We start from the raw sequence: 27,716 nt of genomic DNA, 5'->3' as shown, positions 1-27,716 counted from the left end.
CTATGTTTTTTTAGGTGCTATTTCTTTGAAGCGTCATATAGTAAAATGTGTTGATGCATGTTAGCATTTCCCAAAAATATTCCTAATGGAAAATCAGTGTAACCATTTTCACAAGATCTGGGGAAGCACAAAATAAACAAGCACTGGCAAAAGCCAACCGATCCCACATTTGTTGCTAGTCTTTTGGTTCCGTCAATGCGTGTCTTGTTTTGATCTATTTAAAAAAAAAAAAAATTAAACAATTTATTGTTGTGGGAGCTGCCAGCCTCTCACCATTGTAACGAATGTCAAAAATACATTTGGGTGGGTGGGGTGGGGTGGGGGGGGGGGATGTCTCAAAAAGCACATATTGCCACCAGTGGCGTAACAAAGGCCCAACAGCCTGAAGTGCAACGGGACCCCTCCAGGGGTGCTTCTCAGCACAGCACCTGCCCTGAATATGGAGGGGAAGGAGCCTCCATGTTCTTTGCAGGAGGTTCCCTCCAGTTTTGTTGCTCCACCGATTGCCACAGCAGTTCCTGGCTTTGAATAAAACTACTTTGTGTGCCAATATGCTCCTTGTGGAAGAGCAGAATGTGATCTCACTCAGTAAAGCCAACCCATAGAGGGAGAAATAGAAATGTAATCAAAACAAAATATCTTGGTTAATGCCAGACCTAATTAGGGAACCAATTCTTAAAGAAAGTCACAAAGGTGCACCCATGGTAATTTTTTTTTTTTATTAATTTTTTTTTTTTTATTAATGGCATTCATGAAGTCACAAGAACTTACAGAAGTAGACCAGGAAATCATTCTCCTAGAAATTCTGTGAACTGTATTTTAACACGAGCACATATGGACGTGTGGAGTTGCTCATGTGAACAATCTATTGAGTGTTTACAAGTTCACTTTACCGCCAACTAATTTTTTACCCAACCCTGGAATAACTTCTACTTCTGCCACCGTCAGAAGTACATTTCTAACCTCAGTACAGGAAAAGATTAGAGAAGAGCTGGTGAAAACCCTTAAACATTCAAGTTAGTAGGTTTGCAGACTCAAAGGCATTCCAGCCCTGGAACTATTGTGTACTGCTTTCTCCAGCCCCAGTATTTAGACCTGCTGAAAAGTGGTGAAATAAGGAAATTGTTATAGTAGGGACTGAAATTGCAAATTTTCAAGCCCTACTATAGTAACAGCCCTGGCAAAATCAGAGAGGCTTTCAGAGCTCTTACATAATGATTGCAGTCATAATTTGTCACCAAACTACATGGGACCAAAGGGACAAGTAGATTTTTTTTCTTTTTACAGGACGAGGAGATGCAAGAAGCAATCTGTCCCAAGGACAAGTAGATATTTTACTAAATTCCACACCCCTGCTGCTAGCACAGTGTATCAGTTTTAAGACATGAAAATCTTGGTAGCTGAAGGAGGATGTTTGTTTTCATGGCAAGATAAAAACTTGGGAGTGAATAAAGGCGTTGAATTTAGTGGCCACCACCTTAAACTGATCCAGAGTCGGTGGTTGTCAGGGATGAACAGTCAATCATTGACTTGGACTTTTGCTAAGTGTCAATGTCCAGACGTGAGCCCCAGCTGTCTGGTCAAAGTCTATGCAGCTTGCTCAAGAATAATCCTACACCTCTGAGGACTGGTTTATGTTAATAACGCAGGCAAAACACATTGCCATGTATGTTTAACCAACGTAAAAGCCAGTGGATGGTTGGTAAACATGCACTCTTCAAATGAAGTGAGGAAAGGGGCCAAATAAGTTTTAATTCACCCACAAAGAAATATCTGAAAAACATGGGGTGGGACGGTGGCACACTTTACATTGTTCTCAAAAATTGGCTACGAAGCCTAGGTTACGTAAAGGGACATGTGAACTACTCCAATAACTGCATCACATGCCTCCCAAATACACTGCTCAACAACTGTTTGGGAAGAATGAAAATGGTGCATTAAAGGAACTGCCAAAAGTAGGACAAAAACGAATGGACTACAGAAAAACTCAGAATGTGCATTTAGACATGACTTAGGACTTTTCAAAATGCATATAGCATCTGTGCTCTACTTTTCTCTCTTCCATTCCTCTTCTAAATAGATTATCAGCAATTGGTTTTGACCAGGGCTAGTACAATTATGCAACGCTGTGACATTTCCTGCGTAACTATGGATCTACCACACGTGCAACATAATCCACTACTGGCAGTTTTAAGCAAAACATTAGTCTACCTGCAATGGATTAATAGTTACTACAAGCCAGCACTTTGGCTGACAGCGAAAATTAAGCTAATTCGTCCACTTTAAGGTACTGATAGTTATATGGAGGTGTTATTCTATGATTATTTGGCTGCAATCTTTGCACACCACGTGAATCAGTTGTAGAATGACATTTGCAAAATAAAATGGCGGCAGAAGGTACTGCATAATGCGGCAATTTGCATTCTTTTGATACCCTCCAGCTTGATACGCTGTTCTATTACACCATAGTTTCAGTGGCCCCGACTATTACATTTATCTCGAGGTCGCATATTGGAGAATTAAGTTAAACAGATCTTACAATCTCACGTACTAGCCATCACTGCCGCCCCGCACTGAACAAAGATGGGATCACACAGCACTGCTAAAAATCAGATTAGGTATCAATTATGTCCAGACAGCAGGCATTCTTCACGTTGCTGCAATCTTACAAGCTTGGATTTCAGACAGCGTCCAATGTCATAAAAATGTTTATCACAAGATGATGAAATGCCTTTCACGTGAGTAATGAAACGGGGCACTTTGTTTCATGCCTCTGTTAGTAAAAATATTTATCATCAAGTCTCCCCACATCAGCATTATCTCACACTTTCTTTTTAAATATTTTGGAGCAAAAATTTAGTTTCCAAACTTCAGCCTGTCCGTTTCTGAAAATACATTTTGCAATCAAATCTCATATTTGGATAAAGAGCCATTTCCTTCAAACTCCAGCTTTTGATTTGGGTACAAAAAAAAAAAAGTGTCCACAATCAGCTGTTATTTTCTTTTTTTTTTTTTAAACTAAGCACGTCTTTTGTTTAAGTATTTTCCATTTAAGTACAGATTCTTCCTTAACTATGTACCAACAGCACAAAGGTTGACAATATTCCAGGGACTACCAGGTTAGGCCAAATATGCTCACAATAAACAAATGATGTTCACCACAATAGCAGGGCGGTTAACCATTGTAGGCCTTCAGCATGAGATATGGTCAGTTATGCCAGGACCATGAGTATGCCAGGAATTGGCCATATAATACAACAGCTGTTTACTGGATGCCAGTAATGGTCAAGCTAGACAGAAGTTCATCTGTGTGCCAAGGATGAACCCACTGGCCAAGGGAAAGAGGAGAAAAGGGGTGAGTGGCCAACTATCGCAATGGACATGGTTCTCCAGTGGGAGCCTAAGTAGGTTTATTTCAATTAGTTAATATCTTAACCATACAGAAAAATCACAATATAGTTTCCCCACCCAAGTTTCAACAGTTAACACAGAAGTCGCTAAGCTTATAAAAAAACGAATATTTGATATCAAAGGCCTTATTGCTCTGTGGGCTTCTAGTGCTTTTAGACATACACGACTATTGGTCCAAAACGAAGTTGAAAGATGTGTGAAAGAGCAGAAAAAGCAATAAAGTACAAATACTGGGGACAAAGTGCTTGTGCTGCTCGACCCCTCAGCTGCAACAGTTTATTTACTTTTAAACTTTATGAAGGTTGAAATCTTTTTGGTAAGGGGCGGGGGGCTTTCTTGCAGAAAAGTGGTGCAAGTCTGGACCACAACAGGGTCTTCGTTCGGTGACTTGAGCTGCGGATATCGAAAGGATGAGAGTCCGGGATTCTTCTTGTTGATGACAGAGCTTTTACTTGCTCGCTGGGGGCCTCGGATGCCATTTCGGAAGGCAATCGTAGAAAAAAATGCCCAAATTTATAAAGCCTCCATTTTATAGAAGCATTTAAGTAAAACAGTTCAATATGTCTGTGGAGAAGGGTGCTCGTAGGTGTAAATAGACATCCATGCATGGCTTTTTACTAAAGGTTTGTCTCTGCTACATGACATCCTCTTTATTTACTCCAGAGGAGGCGTGACAAGACCACACCAAGTCAGCACAGGCATGTGCAACTGATGACAATTACCACTTTAGGTCTTGTAGATGTCTGGTTGCGAAACACCTCGTTGAACGTACTATGAAAAACAGACTTCGAACCCACCCTGTGCTTACCAGTGCTTTGGTTTCTCATTTGTTTACATCTTCTCATAGCTCGATTCCTCTTCATGCGTCTGTCACTCCCCCCCCCAAAGCACAGCTTCGTTACTGGCCCTTTGACTGGGCGATTTGCATTCTTCTTTTGCTCACATTCAGCAAACTTAATTCCACAGCACTCCACCATAAACAAGGGTCACGCTTGTATGAAGAAACTTCAATGTATTTTATATGCAAGATAACTGTAGGAAGTTGGCTCTGTATGTGCTATTTCAAAGTAAGGAATAGCATGCACAGAGTCCAAGGGTTCCCCTTAGAGGTAAAATAGTGGTAAAAATAGATAATACTAATGCTCTATTTTGTGGTAGTGTGGTCGAGCAGTAGGCTTATCCAAGGAGTAGTGTTAAGCATTTGTTGTACATACACATAGACAATAAATGAGGTACACACACTCAGACAAATCCAGCCAATAGGTTTTGTATAGAAAAATCTCTTTTCTTAGTTTATTTTAAGAACCACAGGTTCAAATTTAACATGTAATATCTTGTTTGAAAGGTATTGCAGGTAAGTACATTAGGAACTCTGAATCATTTCAATTGCATGTATACTGTTCAAGTTATTGACAAATAGCTATTTCAAAAGTGGACACTTAGTGCAATTTTCACAGTTCCTGGGGGAGGTAAGTTTTTGTTAGTTTTACCAGGTAAGTAAGACACTTACAGGGTCCAGTTCTTGGTCCAAGGTAGCCCACCGTTGAGGGTTCAGAGCAACCCCAAAGTTACCACATCAGCAGCTCAGGGCCGGTCAGGTGCAGAGTTCAAAGTGGTGCCCAAAACGCATAGGCTTCAATGGAGAGAAGGGGGTGCCCCGGTTCCAGTCTGCCAGCAGCTAAGTACCCGCGTCTTCGGAGGGCAGACCAGGGGGGGTTTTGTAGGGCACCGGGGGGGGGACACAAGCCCACACAGAAATTTCACCCTCAGCGGCGCAGGGGCGGCCGGGTGCAGTGTTAGAACAAGCGTCGGGTTCGCAATGGAAGTCAATGAGAGATCAAGGGATCTCTTCAGCGCTGCAGGCAGGCAAGGGGGGGCTTCCTCGGGGAAACCTCCACTTGGGCAAGGGAGAGGGACTCCTGGGGGTCACTTCTGCAGTGAAAGTCCGGTCCTTCAGGTCCTGGGGGCTGCGGGTGCAGGGTCTTTTCCAGGCGTCGGGACTTAGGTTTCAGAGAGTCGCGGTCAGGGGAAGCCTCGGGATTCCCTCTGCAGGCGGCGCTGTGGGGGCTCAGGTTTTGGTACTCACAGTCGTAGAGTAGTCCGGGGGTCCTCCCTGAGGTGTTGGTTCTCCACCAGCCGAGTCGGGGTCGCCGGGTGCAGTGTTGCAAGTCTCACGCTTCTTGCGGGGAGATTGCAGGGTTCTTTCAAGCTGCTCCTGTGGATAAAGTTGCAGTCTTTTTGGAGCAGGTCCGCTGTCCTCGGGAGTTTCTTGTTGTCGTCGAAGCAGGGCAGTCCTCAGAGGATTCAGAGGTCGCTGGTCCCTTTGGAAGGCGTCGCTGGAGCAGAGTTCTTTGGAAGGCAGGAGACAGGCCGGTGAGTTTCTGGAGCCAAGGCAGTTGTTGTCTTCTGGTCTTCCTCTGCAGGGGTTTTCAGCTAGGCAGTCCTTCTTGTTGTTGCAGGAATCTAATTTCTAGGTTCAGGGAGAGCCCTTAAATACTAAATTTAAGGGCGTGTTTAGGTCTGGGGGGTTAGTAGCCAATGGCTACTAGCCCTGAGGGTGAGTACACCCTCTTTGTGCCTCCTCCCAAGGGGAGGGGGTCACATCCCTAATCCTATTGGGGGAATCCTCCATCTGCAAGATGGAGGATTTCTAAAAGTTAGAGTCACCTCAGCTCAGGACACCTTAGGGGCTGTCCTGACTGGCCAGTGACTCCCTTGTTATTCTCATTTTCTCCGGCCTTGCCGCCAAAAGTGGGGGCCGGGGCCGGAGGGGGCGGGCAACTCCACTAGCTGGAGTGTCCTGCGGTGCTGTGACAAAGGGGTGAGCCTTTGAGGCTCACCGCCAGGTGTTACAGCTCCTGCCTGGGGGAGGTGTTAGCATCTCCACCCAGTGCAGGCTTTGTTACTGGCCTCAGAGTGACAAAGGCACTCTCCCCATGAGGCCAGCAACATGTCTCTAGTGTGGCAGGCTGCTGGAACCAGTCAGCCTACACAGATAGTCGGTTAGGTTTCAGGGGGCACCTCTAAGGTGCCCTCTGGTGTATTTTACAATAAAATGTACACTGGCATCAGTGTGCATTTATTGTGCTGAGAAGTTTGATACCAAACTTCCCAGTTTTCAGTGTAGCCATTATGGTGCTGTGGAGTTCGTGTAAAACAGACTCCCAGACCATATACTCTTATGGCTACCCTGCACTTACAATGTCTAAGGTTTTGCTTAGACACTGTAGGGGCACAGTGCTCATGCACTGGTACCCTCACCTATGGTATAGTGCACCCTGCCTTAGGGCTGTAAGGCCTGCTAGAGGGGTGTCTTACCTATACTGCATAGGCAGGGAGAGGCTGGCATGGCACCCTGAGGGGAGTGCCATGTCGACTTACTCATTTTGTTCTCACTAGCACACACAAGCTGGTAAGCAGTGGGTCTGTGCTGAGTGAGGGGTCTCTAGGGTGGCATAATACATGCTGCAGCCCTTAGAGACCTTCCCTGGCATCAGGGCCCTTGGTACCAGGGGTACCAGCTACCAGGGACTTATCTGGATGCCAGGGTGTGCCAATTGTGGAATCAAAAGTACAGGTTAGGGAAAGAACACTGGTGCTGGGGTCTGGTTAGCAGGCCTCAGCACACTTTCAATTCAAAACATAGCATCAGCAAAGGCAAAAAGTCAGGGGGTAACCATGCCAAGGAGGCATTTCCTTACAATAACATATCCTCGATGCAAAAGTTCTTCAGATAATTAGCCAATCTAGCCAACATGTGTTTCCTTGCTGGAAGGTATTTTCCAAACGAATACCTCAGGGCTATGAAAAGTAACAAACATCAGGGCTGTGAAATACAGAACTAGTGTAGCTACCCCCCACCAATATCCAGTGAACAACACAGATCAAAGCAGTGACAGGCTGCACGCGTAACTACAAATGCTGCAGAACAATCTGTGCTAAACAAACACATAAGTACGAAATACCAGTGTAAAGTAAAAACAAAAAAAAGCCTTATATCTGTAACTTCATTGATCACTTACCTCTAAGTACATCATATTTACAACCATCGGGCTCTTCGTCTACTCTGACCAATAACTGCACATTTGGATTCGGCCCCTCTTAATCTGATAGTGTATTATACAGTATTACCTATGACAGGTGAGCTCTTGGTTTGGTTATTACTATTTTATGGTCACATTTTCTTGTACTTGTCCATACCATCTTGAGTTGTGGGTGCCAACAGTTCAAGTGGGTCACATTGGGAAAAAACACTTTATGGTGTTGCATATATTAGAACGTATTATAACTTTACACTCTACTTGTGAATTTACATTTAGCAAGCTTTAAAACTCATTTATACTTATTATGCACAGCATTTGTACTTTTTTAGTGTAACTTGCCTGTTTGATCTCTGCAATATTGGTCACCGACACTGGTGGTGATTATCTGAACTAGTTCAGAATTTCATTTGTGTTACAATACCCTGATGTTTGTTAACACCTAGAACCCTTGAAGTCAGTTGGAAAATATCCATCCAGCGAAGAAATACATGTTGGCCAGATTGGCTAATTTTCGGAAGAATTTTTACAGCGAAAATAATCTGGTGTCCATCACCCTGAAGCACCCAAATTCTCTAGATTTCATTTATCTACTGAATTGTCTTTCCTTTTTTGTTACTTGATACTTTGTGAGCACCATTTTTACCCAGCCACTGTGCCCTAATTGTCCTGTGCTGCTACCAAGTAGACCACCCAAGCTCTCGTTACTGCTCCCAGCTTGTCTGGGAAAACACAGCAACAGATATATTTTTGTCAGGGTATAGCTTAATAGTAGAATAAGGGTTTCATTCGTTTATAATCTGCAGTCCACAAATTGAAGCATGTTTTTTGGAACACAGTCTTCCAGAAAAGGAGATGCTTCTTCTCCTGGAATTCCATAGATGTGCTCCATGGGTTACAAGAGGACCAAATGTCTTTTGCATTTATTTCAATTCTGAGTGCTATGGAAAGTAAATAAGACCAATTCTGACACTTCCTTATTCTTTTTTAATTCTTTTCAGAATTGCTAGAGTGAAAGGTATTTGAAAAATAAAACATGTCATATGTAAGCATTGAAAATAATGATTTTATAATATGTTTCTTTTAACCCATTATTATATTTATTTTTCTCAAGTATGCTTTCCAAACTAGCATTGATAAAGCCAATAGGTTGGTACTCACTAGAACCGAGTTCTGTGGGCTGTCCCAGTATTTTCAAATCAAGTTTCCATAATTCGACCCAGTTTATACCTTGCACCATAATTATCAGCTGGTATTCTTTGGACATCTGGTGATCGCACGTGAATTTTTTAGACAGTGCTCCATCAACACTCAAAGCCCAGCGAAAATCTGTGTTAGGACATACAGCGCTCAAAATAACAAGAAAGGGACATATAATCAAATGCTGCAACATGTTATTATGCAGTTTCGTGGCTACCGGCACCCTAATAAGTATTGTTACTTAGCAGTTCTTTGAAAAAAGATGCCCAATGGCTCGATTTTTTTTCTTTCTGATGAGAATGTAAAAAAAGGCCCATTCAATTCAGCCGACTGGAAGTTTGCTTCTCCCAACAGTGGTTTAGTACTATAAATGTTAACTACCTTTTGCTTTTAGATGGCGAAAAACAGAAAACTTGTGGCCACTTTCCACTACTGGCCCCGAAGGGAAGCCCCAAAGCTAGTGTGTCTCAATCTTGCTTTCTACTGACCAACGTAGACTGATGCTGCATGGTACCCACCAAAATCAGGGTGGCGCTACATGTGGTCTACAGCTACTTAAAGATAGTCTTTCACTCTAAACGGGCAATAAATCAGGAACTGTAAAGGTTAGGGAGGCTTTAGGTATCAACACAACCTCCTACTGCCGGAAGGCCAGGACCTCCACACTCCATCGCTCTGTGGCACAGAAAAGTTCAGTTGGGGGGGGACTTTATGGGTACATAAGACAAAACATACCCTTGCTTCTAGACTTGACCACTAGAGCAGCTAGCAATTGCGGTTCTTACTTGTCCTCAGCAGCTGATCTGGGGCCATATTGTGGCTCCTATGCAGTCTCACTCCCTAAAGATGTCCTCAACAGTCCTTCCCGTGCGCTGGGCGTGAGCCCGACCTTGTAATCACGCCCCGTTTGTCAGACACTAACCTACTCCTCTTGTCGGTGGGCACGTTACACCTTTCTTTTAGGTCAAGCATAACAGTGACTCCACAGGTTTCACACCCTGGAGAGTACCCCAATAGAGGCTTCAGTCCTGGTCCAGTTATTTTCATTCCTTACGCTGATGTGAAAGCTTCCTAAGCGTACAGTTGATGTACCTAATACTGAAGTGTGGGGCCTTTTCTTCAAATCGGAGGGCGCCAAGAGGTTCTGGAGCAATAACTTAACTGTGTCTGGAGGTCACAACTCTATTCAAACTAGATTATCAACTACATTTAGTGCTTAGCTCTCAAAGGGTATCTGGGCCTGGCATTCGACTAACAATATAACAAAATACATAAGTTAATAAATGGAAAGTACAGTAGTAATTCATTTAATTAAACCCACATAAAATCATGTATTAAAATGTTAGATGCTGAAGACATCTACAGAGAAGGCTGAAAAGTCTTCGCATCGTCTGGAATCATGTTATAGCCCCACAAGTTTTACAGACAGCAGAAGGAGAAGTTGGAGCAACACTGGTAATGTTTGAGTGCTTGGTATCAATAAATGAATCGGAAGCTCAACAAAATTTAGCAATGCTACAATTTAGTAACTGATGTCAGGCCTATAAATCGGTTTTCAGTGATCAAAGCTGCAAAAAGATTATGTTACTTACCCTGTAAGGCTCCGTTTGTGGCATGCAGTGCTGTAGATTCACATGCTCTGCATACTTCAGCCATCTAGTGTTGGGTCTGGATGTGTACTAGAGGAACCCCCTGTGCCCTCTCCCCCCACCAGGCATTTTTCTAAACAGTCGCAGACCCCCTGAGGAACCCTTGCTATGTACCTGGAAAAGGGGTTTTTCTAAGGTTAATGTCTGAACTTCGCTCATACGTCATTATGAAGTGATTGCCACCAAAAAGACTACTTTCCAAGAAAGAAACTATTTGAAATTTATGAAAAGGTTCAAATGGAGGTCCCTTAAGTCTGGTAAGCACAATATTAAGATTCCATGTTAGTGCTGGAGGCACCGTGGGTGGAATCACTCAACTTCCGTAAATGCATTAATAATGGGGATTTTGAATAATAAATGTTGCTTATTTTGTAAATAAGCTGCTATTGCTGCGAAATACAGTCGTATTGATGTGTATGCTAGGCTACAAGTTGGCAAGTAGACCAAATAGCAAATGATATTTTGAATGGTTAGATTAAACAGATCAATTTGTTTGATTTGACAATAAATTAAATTTTTTCCAATTAGCTGTGTAAACGCTCTAGTTGTGGGTTTGCGTGCATCCTTAAAAATGGGAGTGCATTCAGGAGTTAAGTGTAAATATCCAAATTCTATGCCTTCCGGGGCCAAATCGCAAGGTTGAGTTATTTGGGATTGGTTGTCTGATTTCTCCATGGTTCTCCGTGAGAAGGTCTGGGCCTAGGGGAAGCTTCTTGTGTGGAGCTACTGAAGGTTTTACTTTTGTGAACAATGGTTGACTTGCCCAAGTAGGAACCGCCAAAATGAGTGAAAGAGGTTTGTCTGAGCTTCCTCATCACAAAGGGAAGGAGAGGGAGGTGGAAAATCGTAAGCAAATATCCCTGACCAATGGACCCCTGGAGAGGGCGTGTGGTAGCATGGAGGCGAAGTTTGTGCATTTTGAGTTGTTTGCTGTTGTGAACAAATCTATGTGTGGAAATCCCCGCTGATGGAAGTATTTTTTTTAGGACTTGAAGTTGGGGTTCCCACTCATGGACTTGTTGCTGCGTCCTGTGAGCAGGTCGGCAAGATTGCTCTCCGTCCCTGGGAGGGGCTCTTCTAGCAGTTTGAGTTGTCGAATTGTCCATTGCCACACTGTCTGAGCTAGTCGAGACAATTGTAGACACAGTGTGCTCTCCCTCCACCCCTGTTTTTGTAAATAAAACACGGCTGCTGTATTGTCCATCCGAACTAGAACAGTCTTGCCTTGGCGGTGAACTAGAAAAGCTTTGAGTGCTAGGTGAATTGCCTGAAGCTCCAAGTAAATTGTTTAGAGCTTGATGTTTGGTGTTCCACATCCCCGGTTTTGAAAGAATGAGGAAATGAGCACCCAGCCTGTAAGTGAGCTGTCCGCTGTGAGTGAGCTGGGAAACAGGGTCTAGAAATGGCCACCCTTTTTGCCAGACTCTGTTTTCCACCATTGAAGAGAATAGTGGTTGCGGCGGTCTACCAATACACGATCATGTATCTGACCCTGTGCTGGAGACCACTGACTCACCAGACACTCTTGTGGCAAATGCATGTGTAGTCCTGCATATGGGACAATTGCAATACAAGATGCCATCATCCCTAGGATTTTTCGTATTGTTCGTACTGGAACATATTGATTGGGAAATAATTGACTCAGTTGTTTTGAATCCCGACTGGACTGGGGGAAGGCTAATCCTAAATGTGTGTGTTGAGAACAGCTCCTAAGTAGCTGGGATGGTTGTAGGTGTGATTTTTGTACATTGATGAACCCTAACTGGTGTAGAAGATGAATGGTTGTCTGTGCTGCAGATTTGCTGAAGGGAACTGGATTTGTTAAGCCAATCGTTCAAGGTGTAGTTGTTTCTCTGAATGGGAGAACTTTGAACTGGCAATGTCTATGTATAACAAATCTGAGATATTGTCTGTGGGCTGCATGTATTGGGATGTGGAAATAAGCATCCTTTAGATACAGAGCAGACATGAAGTCTTGTTCTAATAGTGGTATTACATCTTGTAGAGTGACCATATGAAAATGCTCTGATAAGACTGATTGATTCAATGGTAGGAGATCTAGACTGGGACAAAGAGACCCATCTTTACTGGGAATGAGAAAATACAGAGAATAAACTCCTTTTCCTGTAAGATGCTCCTTTGTGAAGGGGAGCTTGTTCTCTTGGTTTAACAAATGGAGGAGTTCTAGAGAGACTGTGCTTTTTTGGCGGTATATTTGGAAGTGTGTTTATTAGCTCCAGGGAATAACCATGTTGGATAATGTCCAACACCCACTGATCTGTTATATTTTGCCAGCTGGGGTAAAATTCTTGTGGACTTCCTCCGACAGCTGTTGTGTGATCGGGGGAAATGAGGAGACTGCTTTGAGGTGGAAGGGGTGGTGCGAGTGGAGGAACCTCTTTCTCTACCTTTGGAATGTTTTCCCCTATATGATCCTCTATAGAAACATTTAAGAGGATGGCGAATGTTGCTGTCTGAAAGAGGTAGATGATTCTGATGCCGATTGTCCATTACTTTGTTTGCAATCTGTTTTGTGAAAGGAGCCTCTGCTTCCAGGAGTTTGTAGAGCTCCCATAGGCTTTGCAACATCAGCATCCTTTTTTCATTTTTTCCTAGTGTGGTCAACTTGTGGGCCAAAAAGATGTTCCTGATCAAATGGGGGAATTTAACAAAGTGTATTGCAATTCCGGTTCAAAACCCGATATACGCAGCCATGCATGACGCCGTAACAATACACTTGTGTTTATCCCCCCCAGCAGCTGTATCTGTCGCATCAAAGAGCAGGTTTAAGGCAGTTGGAAATCAACATGCCGTCTTGCACAAATTGGTGTCCTTTCTTTTTAAATTCTTCGGGGAGATGTTGAATAAGATCTTCCATCTCGTCCCAGTGTGCTGTCACATCTTCCCAATAGGGCTCGAGTGCTGGCAATCTTCCAGTGGTTGGCTGCTTGAAACCCCCATGCCCTCAGAAGCTATTTAGGAATCTGTTGGGACAGTGTTCTGGATTATCAGATGATAACAAAGTTACTTCAATGAGAAGTAAGTCTTCCTTCTCTGGGAAGAGCTTTAAAAAATGTGAGACCCCAGACTTCCCATCCTTAAGTCCCCGTCCAATGGCAATGTGTCAACCTAGCGGAGTTTCCACTGATGGATTTTTACTTCCCACACTTAAGCCCTCATCCAGTGACAGAACGGCAACCTAGCAGGTTTTCCACTAATGGATTTTCAGAATCTTACCTTTTGATGCTGGTGCACAGGCCCGCCCTACTGGATTTTAACCTTTCAACAAGTACTTGCAGAGGTGGTTAACAATTATACTGTGGCAGTTAAGACGGGCTAGCAATGAGGCTGCACTCCTTGAAAGTGTGGAGGAACACTTTTTATAGGTCCGAAGTTGAAATGTGTACTTTTGTGCAATGCTTCCCCACCTGAGGCTGTAAGTGGCCGATCTGGAGAAGCATTTAAAAAGGGGAATGACCGTGGCAAGCTGAAAAGGAAGGTGTAGGTTTCGTTTTGGCATACGAAACCCACACAGTAGGGCGAACGCGCCAACTCTTCCTTTACCCAAGTAGATATAGTTTGGGGTTGTGTACCTGCAGACTGGAATGTCCATAATGATGTCAGCTCTCCATAATGGAGACCTTCATATTACGCAGCTGAGTTCAATGGACAGAACTGGTACACTGTTAATATGTCCAAGATTCGAAGACAAACGACCAGAGATACAAATGCACTGAAGAGGCAGTGCCTGTACAACACCCACTCCTTCCCATTAGGTAGAGTGTAGTAGCCACTTACACAAAAAGGGACTGCAATGACCAAGCACAGCCTAAGCTTTTATTATTATATAGCAATGAGTGGTAAACTTACAAAAAGCCTCATTTAAACCCAGGAAAAATGTGGATTTGGAGGGGTAAAGATGAGGGAAAGTGGGCTGGTGCTCTGCACTTTCTACTCCTATTCAACTTCTCTGTACTGTTGTGTAAAATGCACTCACGTTATTATTGAAGTCATTTTGCAGGAATACTGCAGAAGATGTGTGGTTGAAAGACGGTTCTTCAAACTGCTTTTTATCAGCACATTTTTAGCTTTCAACATCTGCAGACTGATGAATTTCTTCATGGGCACACGTTTATTTAACGCTGGTCCAAGGCGGCGAATCAGAATTGAAAGCATTACCAATTTTGACACTTTTTTTGGTAATTTTCTGTCCCCGCTGTAAGAGTAAATGCAGAAGCCACGTCCGAGGACAAAAAGAATATTGTGTAAAAATAAATGAAGTTGCACCAGTGGCGATCTATAACATGTCAACCTAAAAAGCATCCTCACCGCGCAAAATCATTCTAATGTGAAAATATTTCTTGTAGCATGTAAGGAAATGCCTCCTTGGCATGGTTACCCCCTGACTTTTTGCCTTTGCTGATGCTAAGTTTTGATTTGAAAGTGTGCTGAGGCCTGCTAACCAGGCCCCAGCACCAGTGTTCTTTCCCTAACCTGTACTTTTGTTCCACAACTGGCACACCCTGGCATCCAGGTAAGTCCCTTGTAACTGGTACCCCTGGCACCAAGGGCCCTGATGCCAGGGAAGGTCTCTAAGGGCTGCAGCATATCTTATGCCACCCTGGGGACCCCTCACTCAGCACACTGCTTGCCAGCTTGTGTGTGCTAGTGGGGATAAAAAGACTAAGTCGACATGGCACTCCCCTCAGGGTGCCATGCCACCCCCACACTGCCTATGCAGTATGGATAAGTCACCCCTCTAGCAGGCCTTACAGCCCTAAGGCAGGGTGCACTGTACCATAGGTGAGGGCATAAGTGCATGAGCACTATGCTCCTACAGTGTCTAAGCAAAACCTTAGACATTGTAAGTGCAGGGTAGCCATAAGAGTATATGGTCTGGGAGTGTCATGCACAAACTCCACAGCTCCATAATGGCTACACTGAAAACTGGGAAGTTTGGTATCAAACTTCTCAGCACAATAAATGCACACTGATGCCAGTGTATATTTTATTGAAACATACACCCCAGAGGGCACCTTAGAGGTGCCCCCTGAAACCTTAACCAACTATCCGTGTAGGCTGACTGGCTTTAGCAGCCTGCCACACTAGAGACATGTTGCTGGCCACATGGGGAGAGTGCCTTTGTCACTCTGTGGCTCGTAACAAAGCCTGTACTAAGGCTCGGTCCCCAGGAATACTATGGGCCGCTTGTAAAGCCACTATTAGAGGGCACGCCAAAAGCATCCTTTGGCCCCGTGAACGAGACCATAATTCCCAAATCTCTGAGCTGGAGAACAAGGCCCTAAGACTGGAATGCCAATACGTAAACTTGGCATCGGCCTAGACTATGAGGAAACTGACCAGGGTAAGAGGCTATCAAACATATAATGCTGGAGTCGGCCAAACATGTGGAGAGCCTCTGCAGCCCGAATCTATGGATGGGGGGGGATAAAAACGGGAAGCTGCTGCATTGGCTGGCCACCCGCCCCGTGGCTAACAGAATTATACCGGAGATCTTAGAGGACTCGGGCTCCCTTGTCAAAACATCTGTGGAAATTGCACATAGTTTCGCCTCCTACTATACTCGTCTATACGCCAGACACCTGCTCCCTGCCATTGAGAGAGAGAGACACCCCCCCCCCCCCCCTACTAAACGATATTACCCTTCCTGGGGTGTCCCCGGAGGCGAGAGACAGACTGGAGGAGGCCATTAGCCTCGTAGAGATCTGCAGTGCTATATCTAGCCTGGCATCAGGCAAAACCCCTGGCCCTGACGGCTTTCCAGCGGAATTATATAGTAAATGCAGCGATATTCTGGGTCCAAACCTGCTTAACATGTACGATGAAGCGGAAAACCAAGGCCGCTTCCCCAATGAGATTGACCGAGCGACTATTGTGGTGATCCCCAAAATCCAACCCCCATCACGACACTGTTCAGCGTACCGGCCTATCTCGCTCCTAAATGTTGAAGTCAAGGTGCTCTCCTCGATCCTTGCCTCCAGACTGAAGGAGGTAATGCCCACGCTGGTACACCCTGACCAGTGTGGTTTCATGCCTACCCGTAGCACAAGGCACTGCATCAGACGTTTACACCTAGCCTTGGCGCACCATAAAACGCTATCACACACGCACTTGGCACTACTTTTACTTGATTTCGAAAAGGCCTTTGACACGGTAGATTGGTCTTACCTCGAACAGGTCCTATATAAGAACGGGCTCGGACCTAAATTTCGAGGATTAGTGAAACTCCTATACTCTAACCAGACTGCCCGAATCCGGGTGAACGGAGTAATCTCCGACCCAATCCCCATTGGCCGTGGAACTCGACAGGGATGCCCGCTATCCCCCCTGCTCTTTGCACTAGTAATAGAATCACTGGCGATATTACTGAGAAGTGATTCATTGACTGAGGGCTGGCCCTCTGGTTCGGAGGACAGAGTGGCATTGTACGCAGACGATGTGCTCCTATATATCTCTAACCCATCCAAAAGCGGCCCACGCGTCCTAGAGATCCTGAGACTTTTCGCGGAAGCCTCGGGACTGATCCTGAACCCAGCCAAATCCTTATTAATTCCCCTACATCGCTCTCGCGACTGTATAGACTGGCAACGAAACATCCCAGTTCGGAAAAACAGCTTCAAATACCTTGGAATACATATTTCACTCCTGCCCGAGTTAGCATGGGAACTTAATGTCACGCCGCTAACAAAGAAAATCAAGTCCAATCTCCTGCGTTGGAGGCCCCTCCCCCTGAATCTACTTGGCAGAATAGCACTGTACAAGATGATGATCCTTCCCAGGCTCTTATACCTCCTGCAGAACTTTCCACTTCCCATCCCCGTGAGATGGTTCAGGGGGATGGACTCCTTAGCGCGCCAATTCATATGGAGCAGCACCTGCACACGGTTGTCGCTCAAAACATGTCAGCGGGACGTATAAAGGTGGTTTGGGCAGGTCTAAAATCCAATACTATTATCTAGCGATGCACGCACTCGTAATCAATGACTGGGTGGGAGGCGGATGGACAGACCCCGCATACCAACTAGAATTACAGACAATGGGCTACCCGCTGATCTTTGGCACACTATACGGGAGCCCGATCCCCCGAGAGACCCCAGACGTGACCTAAGTAGTGCTACAGGGATGGCGAACGGCCCAGAAAGTGACGGGGTGGTGGGGATGTCTTACCCAACAGACCCCGCTATGGCATGGGAGGCAGCTGGTACAGGTGGCAGGTCTGGAGGGCTTTCAGAACTGGGACAACATAGGTATCTCCACACTGGGTGATATCTGGGGAGGGTCACACATACGGTCTTTTCAAGACCTCCAGATACAATACTCCTTAAACAAGACACAGTTCCACAGATATCTCCAGTTACGCCACGCCCTACTAGTTCATCTACAGACAGGGGACACCATACCCGAGCATAGCCCCATGGAAGCCAAGGCATTGATGGGAGACCTGGGCAGGGGAGGGGTTTCCCAGATTTATCGCACCCTAATTACCACCGCTGGGGGGCCCCTGAGAGAGCTTCGCCAAAGGTGGGAGAGTTGGGTGGGACCCATGGAGGAAATGGACTGGACAGAAGCACTGATGGCCCCACGCTCTTACAATGGCCACACGCCTCCGGTTAATACATTCCTATTTTCTTCATACCGCATACCTCACACCCGCCATATTACATAAAGCGGGCCTCCGCCCCTCGGCGGAATGCCCCCGTTGCAGGAGTCACACAGCTGATTTCTTCCACATGGAATGGGCATGCCCGACCATAGCGGCTTATTGGGAAGCGGTGGTGCAAGAGATCTCTGGGGTCTTACAAGAAGAGGTAAAGAGGTTGCCGTTGCCCCTCCTTCTGGGGGTCATGGGAGATACAGGGCTGCGAAGAGCAGATCGGTCCTTCTTAGGGGTGGCTTGCCTTGTGGCCAAAAGAGATTTAATGGCAGATTGGAAGGCCAGATTTGCACCGACACTGACTAAGTGGTGACGGGGGGTGGATTGGTGTGCGCAGCGAGAGAGACTCATGAGGCCAGAGGTTGCTTACACAAACATAATAAGATATGGGGGAAGTGGGAGGGCATAGCGGGCTTTTAAGCTTTAGACTGTGTGTAATGTTTATTAATAACATGTAGCGGAGACCTAGGGTTCGACCATTATTGTTTGATGCCCGTTGGCATCATGTTGAAGTGTATAAATCATTGTTTCATGGAAAATTAATAAATTCTCTTTATCAAAAAAAAAAACAAAGCCTGTACTGGGTGGAGGTGCTTCACACCTCCCCCTGCAGGAGCTGTAACACCTGGCGGTGAGCCTCAAAGGCTCACCCCCTTTGTTACAGCACCACAGGGCACTCCAGCTAGTGGAGTTGCCCGCCCCCTCCGGACACGGCCCTACTTTTGGCGGCAAGGCCGGAGGAGATCATGAGAAAAACAAGGAGGAGTCACTGGCCAGTCAGGACAGCCCCTAAGGTGTCCTGAGCGGAGGTGACTAACTTTTAGAAATCCTCCATCTTGCAGATGGAGGATTCCCCAAATAGGGATAGGAATGTGACCCCCTCCCCTTGGGAGGAGGCACAAAGGGTGTACCCACCCTCAGGGCTAGTAGCCATTGGCTACTAACCCCCCCAGACCTAATCGCACCCCTAAATTCAGTATTTAGGGGCTCCCCAGAACCTAGGAACTCAGATTCCTGCAACCTAAGAAGAGGACTGCTAAGATGAAACCCTGCAAAGAAGACGGGGACACAAACTGCTTTGGCCCCAGCTCTACCGGCCTGTCTCCCCACTTCTAAAGACACTGCTCCAGCAACGCTTTCCCCAGGGACCAGCGACCTCTGAATCCTCAGAGGACTGCCCTGCTCTAGAAGGACCAAGAACTCCCGAGGACAGCGGCTCTGTTCACCCAAGACTGCAACTTTGTTACAAAGGAGCAACTTTAAAACAATTTGCGTTTCCCGCCGGATGCGTGAGACTTGCTACTCTGCACCAGACGCCCCCAGCTCGACTTGGGGAGAACAAACTTCAGAGAGGACTCCCCGGCGACTGCAAGACCGTGAGCAGCCAGAGTTGCCCCCCCTGAGTCCCCACAGCGACGCCTGCAGAGGGAATCCCGAGGCTCCCCCTGACCGCGACTGCCTGCTCCTCAGATCCCGACGCCTGGTAAAGACTCTGCACCCGCAGCCCCCAGAACCTGAAGGATCCGAACTCCAGTGCAGGAGTGACCTCCAAGAGGCCCTCTCCCTTGCCCAGGTGGTGGCTACCCAGAGGAGCCCCCCCCCCCCTTGCCTGCATCGCTGAAGAGACCCCGTGGTCTCCCATTGAAACCTATTGAAAACCCGACGCGTGTTTGCACACTGCACCCGGCCGCCCCAGTGCTGCTAAGGGTGTACTTTCTGTGCTAACTTGTGTCCCGTCCCCCCCCCCCCCCTCCCCCTGTGCCCTACAAAACCCCCCTGGTCTGCTCTCCGAAGACGCAGGTACTTACCTGCTGGCAGACTGGAACCGGGGCACCCCCTTCTCCATTGAAGCCTATGCGTGTTGGGCACCACTTCGACCTCTGCACCTGACTGGCCCTGAGCTGCTGGTGTGGTAACTTTGGGGTTGCTCTGAACCCCCAACGGTGGGCTACCTTGGACTCAAACTTCAACCCCGTAGGTGGTTTACTTACCTACAAAAATTAAACTCTTACTCCCCCTAGGAACTGTGAAAATTGCACTGTCTAGTTTTAAAATAGCTATATGTGATTTATATGAAAACTGTGTATGCTATTTTGATTATTCAAAGCTCCTAAAGTACCTACCTGCAATACCTTTCATTTGAAGTATTACATGTAAAATTTGAACCGGTGGTTCTTAAAAAAAACTAAGAAAATATATTTTTCTATACAAAAACCTATTGGCCTGGAATTGTCTCTGAGTGTGTGTTCCTCATTTATTGCCTGGGTGTGTACAACAAATGCTTAACACTACTCCTTTGATAAGCCTACTGCTCGACCACACTACCACAAAATAGAGCATTAGTATTATCTCTTTTTGCCACTATCTTAACTCTAAGGGGAACCCTTGGACTCTGTGCATACTATTCCTTACTTTGAAATAGTGCATACAGAGCCAACCTCCTACATAGCAGGAATCAGGTACACAACAAAACCCTGAAAATATACTTTGAAACTGCCTGTTCGCTGGCATTTTTTGGTCATGAGAACCGTAACAAAACCACAGCTGCTCTAAATATTTAGTTTAGAATAAATATTGCACACTCCTGTTTTCTGCTCATGAGGAATTGAAAACACCCCATCCACAGATAACGGGAGTTAAACTTGCAGTATATAAATGAGAGAAAGGTTTCCCTCTAGCCAAGTCGTCGTTAAATAGCCAAGTTACTCTATTTCTGCTCTTCACCTCATCATTTGCTGGTTCCATTCTCTCCACCCATTTTCCCATTTGGTTATTTCTGCACTGAACCACTAGTTTTCGTAAGATTCAGTTTGCTAGCATGAGCTCAATTGCTTACCTCCAAATGAACACGTTTTGTAAAGTAGTATTCGCACTTTGAGTGTGTCTTGCAGTATGTATTTTGGGCTTACTGATTTTCAATTTAGTTTCTCCCTATATATTCAGTTACCAGCAAAATTTAATAACTGCCCTTTCCCTCAAATCTTCATGTTTGCATTTGTGAAGTGGAATCTCTGGAGAAAAACTTACATAATAACCATGTAAGGCAACCTTGTAAAGTTTGGAACTTCAAATTTGATGAAAAGCAAACATACCTGTAGTCATATATAAGTCTCTCGATGCAAACAGCTTTAGAATTCAGAGCCTTCCCACTCAACTTTCTGCTGTTATTCTGAATGCATTTTAAGTCAACTTTGTTCCATGCAGTACATTTTCAATGCCCAACTGCTTGAGCGCTCACTGTCAGTGCAGCAAATATGCTGAAACAGCAATCCATGTTACAATGCACAATAACAATTACTTGGAAAGCATTAACATTTTTCTGCAGGTTTATTCGTTATTTCCCGGACCACCACAAGTGGAGCAGCACTGCCCAACGTCTCCTCAACCAGCATTCCCCTGCCAAACCCATCTTAATTGTAGACATGACTTACCGTTTTTCGTTCTCTCTTGGTGGGGATCTGTGGAGGAGGGTTTATCATTACTTGGGCAGCCTGGACACCAGGAGTAAACTGCTGGACTCCTTGAGCAGGGTAGTAGGCTCCAGCTACAATGAAAATAGACCACTTAGAAGGCAATGCATGGTATAAAGAGCTGGAACACAACTGTCACTTTGCAGGACTGAAGGCGAAAATGGCCCTGAGCGTCACAGAACAACTTCTACATTAATTGCTTAAGACTAAACATGTGCTGCCTGGAAATGTAATTCCAGGAATAGTACAAAGAACAGCACAGGTGGTTTTTACATCAGGAGCAAACCGGGATTGGGAAAAATCAGGGCCATTCGTTTGAATGTGGTTGGCAAATGCCACGAATAGAGGGAAGACAACGAGCTGCCATGGAAGTGCATAATCCAGGAGCATTCAAGCAGATTTTTTTTTAAATCAAACAAAGTGAAAGCACTGTATAATCTGTCACCAAGCTTTATTTCCTAAATTACGTTGAACATTTAATTTTAGAAATACCCATCTCACCTTTAAATTGATGTTCGTGTAATTATCTATGGTTGAGTTTTAAGTTATAGGAGTCTTCAGAAGGAAAACATGAAACCGTAATCAACCTAACACTGAAATTACACATCTCACCTTCTGGTAGTAGAACCAGTCTTCACTCATGCCCTTCTATCAGTCTGTCTTTAGCTTGTACTGCCAAGCCCAAAAATACTGTTTGGCACCTTGAAGCTGTTCCCTCAGAGGATGGATTATTTCAATGATGACTCAAGATGACGAGCTAGGTATAATTAACTTAACTTTCCATCATGGGTTCTGCATTGGTGTTCAACACTCGATCGCACAAACTCACCCACACTTACAAGTGGCAGAAGAAGCTACAATATGGTAAACGATTACTAAGAGGCTAAGTTAGCCAAACAAATTCCTCAATGTAGCCTGACCCATTTGCATGTCTGGTAGAGCAGGTGGGTATCTCCAGTTTGCTGCCTTCTAAGCATCAGTCAAAGGGACATTAATGATCCGTGGTTAATCTTCATCTTGAGAAATATACCCAGAGCTTCCTTCGCAGAGTTCTATACACGCCGATCCACCAAGAAACTGTTTGGTTGAAGCTAAACTGGTTCCAATTTTGACATATTTAAAAGAGTTGCCTGCAACAGAGGTTCCCTTTGAATATAAACAGTGACCTCAATTTTGTGTAATCTGTACCCTGGAAAACAGGTTTTGCAAAAAGGCAGAAAAAGCTTATGTGAAAATTTGAGCCCGTTTGAAGACTACAGCCACTAAATCTACATAAAGCTATTGCTACTAAGGAATTCGGTTCCAAGTACAATGTTGTAAAGACACCATGGATAAACTTTAAAGGCGAGCTCATCAACTCTGATGGAATTGGTTTTCATTACAAAGGAGTGGTCTCCTGCTTGGAAACAAAACACTTCTAAAGGCAGGACTTTTCCTTGGTATGCAAATGGTTTGATAATCTTTTGCATACACACGAGACAGAACTGCTTTGAATCAACGAAAAAGAAGTCTGGGTCGAGTGACGTTTTGCATTGTAGAAGGTTTAGATGATCATGTTAATTAAATGTTTTGGGCTGTGTGGAAGATATACAACCACAAAACCCAGCTGAACTTGCTCAATGATGGCAGCTCTAGTCAAAGTTGCAATGAGTCTTGGGGAAACATCTTGATTCAATTCATGCACTTTCATCACTGCCACCATTTCAATAAAGTTGTTTTCAAAATGTGGGCCAAAACTTGAGGAACAAGAGGAAAGAATCACTGACATTTATTGGTAGAGCCATGACAATGTTTTTTTAAACCCAGTGTGACATTTATTTTTTAAGAAATTGACAAATCTAAAGAGCCTACAGAAGCACCAATAAATGGATGTGAAACCCACAAACCTTCAATGCTCACCTAATGAAAATCTAGGTTCATGTCCTTAGGCAAGTCTTTTGCAAATCAGACTAGACCCACAGCATAGTGTCCCATCAGAGCTGAAGAATTAGTAGACATAATGATTACTGCTGTTTGCAAATTCTTTTTTACCTACTACAACCAGTCATTTGGGCATAGAGAGCTAAGGGTCCAGGAGTAAATACTGTCACCACAATGGCAGAATATGGATGAGTAGCCATTCTCTGAGAACAAAAGCCCTGCTCATGTGGTCCTCTTTTCAGCATCCATGGTGTAACACCTTTAGTATAGCAGATATCAGACTTTACTACTGGGGATTTGCATATCTGTTACCAGTGGATAAAGATAGCTACATGAATGTCTAAAAAAAAAAAAAAAAAAAAACTTTAGTAGTCAATAGGAATGCCACTTCTATATTTAGTATGGTTTAACACCGAGCCAAAATATGAAACTAAATGACATCCCACCTTTATTATTCTGGACTGATACAGTGACATTATGGGATTGTCTGTTCTAAAAAGTTTAAAACGCTTTGACCTATTTTCTCAAATCCTGAAGAAGCTTCCTCATTCTCTGGAAAATGGCCACACAATCTTGTGGCCCCTAAATACCTCGACTCTCTGAGCGCAGAATGTAGAAGTCAGAATCATCCGCGGCCTAGACAGAAGGATACATGTCAACTTACATGACCTACCTCCATGGTTTGCTCATGGTATTTCTCCCCTTTGAAGTGTCTTTTTGAGCAAGCCAATACTCATGTCACCACTGTAGGAAGTTGGCTCTGTATATACTATTTCAAAGAAAGAAATAGTGTGCACAGAGTCCAAAGGTTCCCCTTAGAGATTGACAATGGCAAAAGTAGATAATTCTAATGCTCTATTTTGTGGTAGTGTCGAGCAGTAGGCTTATCAGAGGGTAGTGTTAAGTATTTGTTGTGTACACACAGGCAATAAATGAGGAACACTCCAATAGGTTTTTATATTGAAACATTTTTAGTTTATTTTAAGAACCACAGGTTCACGATTTACATTAAACACTTTAAATGCAAGGTACTTCACTTAGATACTTTAGGAACTTTGAAAATAGCTTATTGCCATTTCTACGAAGACTGTATGATATTGCTTTCATTCAAAGTGGACAGTGCAAAAATCAACAGTTCCTGGGGGAGTTAAGTAAAGGTTAGTTTTGGAGGTAAGTAAAACACTTACAAGTCTCACGTTTGGGGCATAGGCAGCCCACCGTTGGGGGTTCAAGGCAACCCCAAAGTTACCACACCAGCAGCTCAGGGCCGGTCAGGTGAAGAGGTCAAAGAGGTGCCCAAAACACATAGGCGCCTATGGTGGACAGGGGTGCCCCGGTTCCAGTCTGCCAGCAGGTAAGTACTTGCGTCCTCAGGGGGCAGACCAGGGGGGTTTTGTAGAGCACCAGGGGGGACACGAGAAGGCACACAAAGTACACCCTCAGTGGCACAGAGGCGGCCGGGTGCAGTGAGCAAAGCAGGCATCAGGTAGGAATCAATGGAGGGACCCGGGGGTCACTAGCGGTGCAGGCAGGCACGGGGGGCTTCACGGGACAGCCACCACCTGGGGGTCGCTCCTGCACTAATGTTCCGTTCCTTCAGGTCCTGGGGGGCTGCGGGTGCAGTGTTGGTTCCAGGCGTCGGGTCCCTTGTTACAGGCAGTCGCGGTCAGGGGGAGCCTCTGGATTCTCTCTGCAGGCGTCGCTGTGGGGGCTCAGGAGGGCGGTCTCTGGTTACTCACGGGCTCGCAGTCGCCGGGGAATCCTCCCTGAGGTGTTGGTTTTCTGCAGATTGAGACGGGGGCGTCGGGTGCAGAGTGTGAAGTCTCACGCTTCCGTCGGGAAACGTGAAGTCTTTAGAAGTTGGTTCTTTGTTGCAAAGAAGTTGCCAGTTTTGAACAGGGCAGCTGACGGGAGTTTCTTGGTCCTGTAGTCCAGGGCAGTACTCTGAGGATTCAGAGGTAGCTGGTCCCTGTCGGATGTGTCGCTGGAGCAGGTTTTCGAAGTTGGAGACAGGCCGGTAGGGCTGGGGCCAAATCAGTGGTCGTCTTCCTCCTTCTCTGCAGGCTTGTAGGTAAGCAGTCCTTTCTTCAGGTTGCAGGAATCTGAGTTCCTGGGATCTGGGGCGCCCCTCAATACTGAATTTAGGGGGTGTGTTTAGGTCTGGGAGGGCAGTAGCCAATAGCTACTGTCCTTGAGGGTGGCTACACACTCTTTGTGCCTCCTCCCTGTGGGGAGGGGGGCACATCCCTAATCCTATTGGGGGAGTCCTCCAAACTCAAGATGGAGAATTTCTCAAGGTAGGGGTCACCTCAGGACACCTTAGGGGCTGTCCTGACTGCTGGGTGACGACTCCTTGTTTTTCTCATTATCTCCTCCAGCCTTGCCGCCAAAGGAGGGGGCAGTGGCCGGAGGGGCAGGCATCTCCACTAGCTGGGATGCCCTGGGGCACTGTAACAACAGGGGTTCGTCTTTGAGGGTCACCGCCAGGTGTTACAGTTCCTGCAGTGGGAGGTGAGAAGCACCTCCACCCAGTACAGGCTTTGTTCCTGGCCACAGAGTAACAAAAGCACTCTCCCCATGTGGCCAACAACATGTCTGGTGTGTGGCAAGCTGGCAGGAACTGGTCAGCCTAGACTAGAAGTCGGGCAGGTATTCAGGGGGCATCTCTAAGATGCCCTGTGGGTGTATTTTACAATAAATTGCATACTGGCATCAGTGTGCATTTATTGTGCTGAGAAGTTTGATACCAAACTTCCCAGTTTTCAGTGTAGCCATTATGGAACTGTGGAGTTTGTGTTTGACAAACTCCCAGATCATATACTATTATGGCTACCCTGCACTTACAATGTCTAAGGTTTTGCTTAGACACTGTAGGGGCATAGTGCCCTTGGTACCAGGGGTACCAGTTACAAGGGACTTTTCTGAGTGCCAGGGTTGTGCCAATTGTGGAGACAAAGTTACAGTTTAGGGAAAGAACACTTGGAAAGAACACTGGTGCCTGGTTATCAGGGTCCAGCACACTCAATCATAACTTAGCATCAGCAAAGGCAAAAAGTTGGGGATAACCATGCCAAGGAAGCATTTCCTTACTACCACTTTTCCATACATCTGCTAATTTAGGCACTTGTCACTGCATCTGTTATTTTCCGAGGAGCGTCCAAGTAAAGAAAGCCCAGCCTTGGAGGAAGATTTCTCAGTCATCAAATTATTTTCCAAAGTCAGGAATGAAAAATGTCATCCACTTTTTCAGAAGAGAGACAAATTGAACCTCTACTAGACACCCATTGAAGTCACTTATTTTATTTTCCCTTTTCAGCAATTTTAGCCTTCTTTGTATCCTTGCAAAAAAGAAGGCTATGTCATTATCTTCCAAAATAACCACTGTATTATACACATTTTCGCTATCACTTCATGGTGTCTACTCAAGGCGATGTTCTAAATTAGTAAGCATATATTTATTTTTTAAGTCTCGCCTACAGAGAGCATTAGCTATCTGTTGCAAAAAAAATAAATTGTAGACCTTATCAAACAGAGTGGGCTATGGACCAGCCAATAGCTTATCATTGGGTTGACTGTCACTTGTTTGCATTGTACTCCTTGGATAAATGCAAAAAAGGAACGCTTTTGAAAAAGCAGACAGATAGCACATATTAATTTCTGCACGATTTGCAAAATATGCGCTAGTTTAATTTACTTCTGAGCAACTGGTGGGTCAGGGCTGAGGGCCTAGGTTTTGTTTTAGATTATTGTAGGAAGTTGGCTCTGTATGCACTATTTCAAAATAAGGAATAGTATGCACAGAGTCCAAGGGTTCCCCTTAGAGGTAAGATAGTGGCAAAAAGAGATAATACTAATGCTCTATTTTGTGGTAGTGTGGTCGAGCAGTAGGCTTATCCAAGGAGTAGTGTTAAGCATTTGTTGTACATACACACAGGCAATAAATGAGGAACACACACTCCGAGACAAATCCAGCCAATAGGTTTTGTTATAGAAAAATATCTTTTTTTAGTTTATTTTAAGAACCACAGGTTCAAATTTTACATGTAATATCTCATTTGAAAGGTATTGCAGGTAAGTACTTTAGGAACTTTGAATCATTTCATTAGCATGTATACTTTTCACATAAAACACAATAAGCTGTTTTAAAAGTGGACAGTGCAATTTTCACAGTTCCTGGGGGAGGTAAAGTAATGTTAGTTTTAACAGGTAAGTAAGTCACTTACAGGTTTCAGTTTTTGGTCCAAGGTAGCCCACCGTTGGGGGTTCAGCGCAACCCCAAAGTTACCACACCAGCAGCTCAGGGCCGGTCAGGTGCAGAGGTCAAAGAGGTGCCCAAAACGCATAGGCTTCA

At 45.0% G+C, this 27,716-nt stretch overlaps 1 protein-coding gene across 7 annotated transcripts in view; it reads right to left on the bottom strand.

Moving 5' to 3' along the window:
• Positions 1-27,716, bottom strand: part of EIF4G1 (eukaryotic translation initiation factor 4 gamma 1) — a 723,480-nt gene that overhangs the window by 428,775 nt on the left and 266,989 nt on the right. For all 7 annotated transcript variants that reach the window (XM_069212975.1, XM_069212971.1, XM_069212974.1 and 4 more), the window contains one exon: positions 21,407-21,519. In XM_069212975.1, the coding sequence (XP_069069076.1) occupies positions 21,407-21,519 (113 nt within the window). The remainder of the gene's footprint in view (positions 1-21,406; positions 21,520-27,716) is intronic.

Source organism: Pleurodeles waltl, chromosome 11 (genome assembly GCF_031143425.1).
Source record: "Pleurodeles waltl isolate 20211129_DDA chromosome 11, aPleWal1.hap1.20221129, whole genome shotgun sequence".
Taxonomy (NCBI): Eukaryota; Metazoa; Chordata; class Amphibia; order Caudata; family Salamandridae; genus Pleurodeles; species Pleurodeles waltl.
This window is presented reverse-complemented; position numbering and strand designations above follow the sequence as displayed.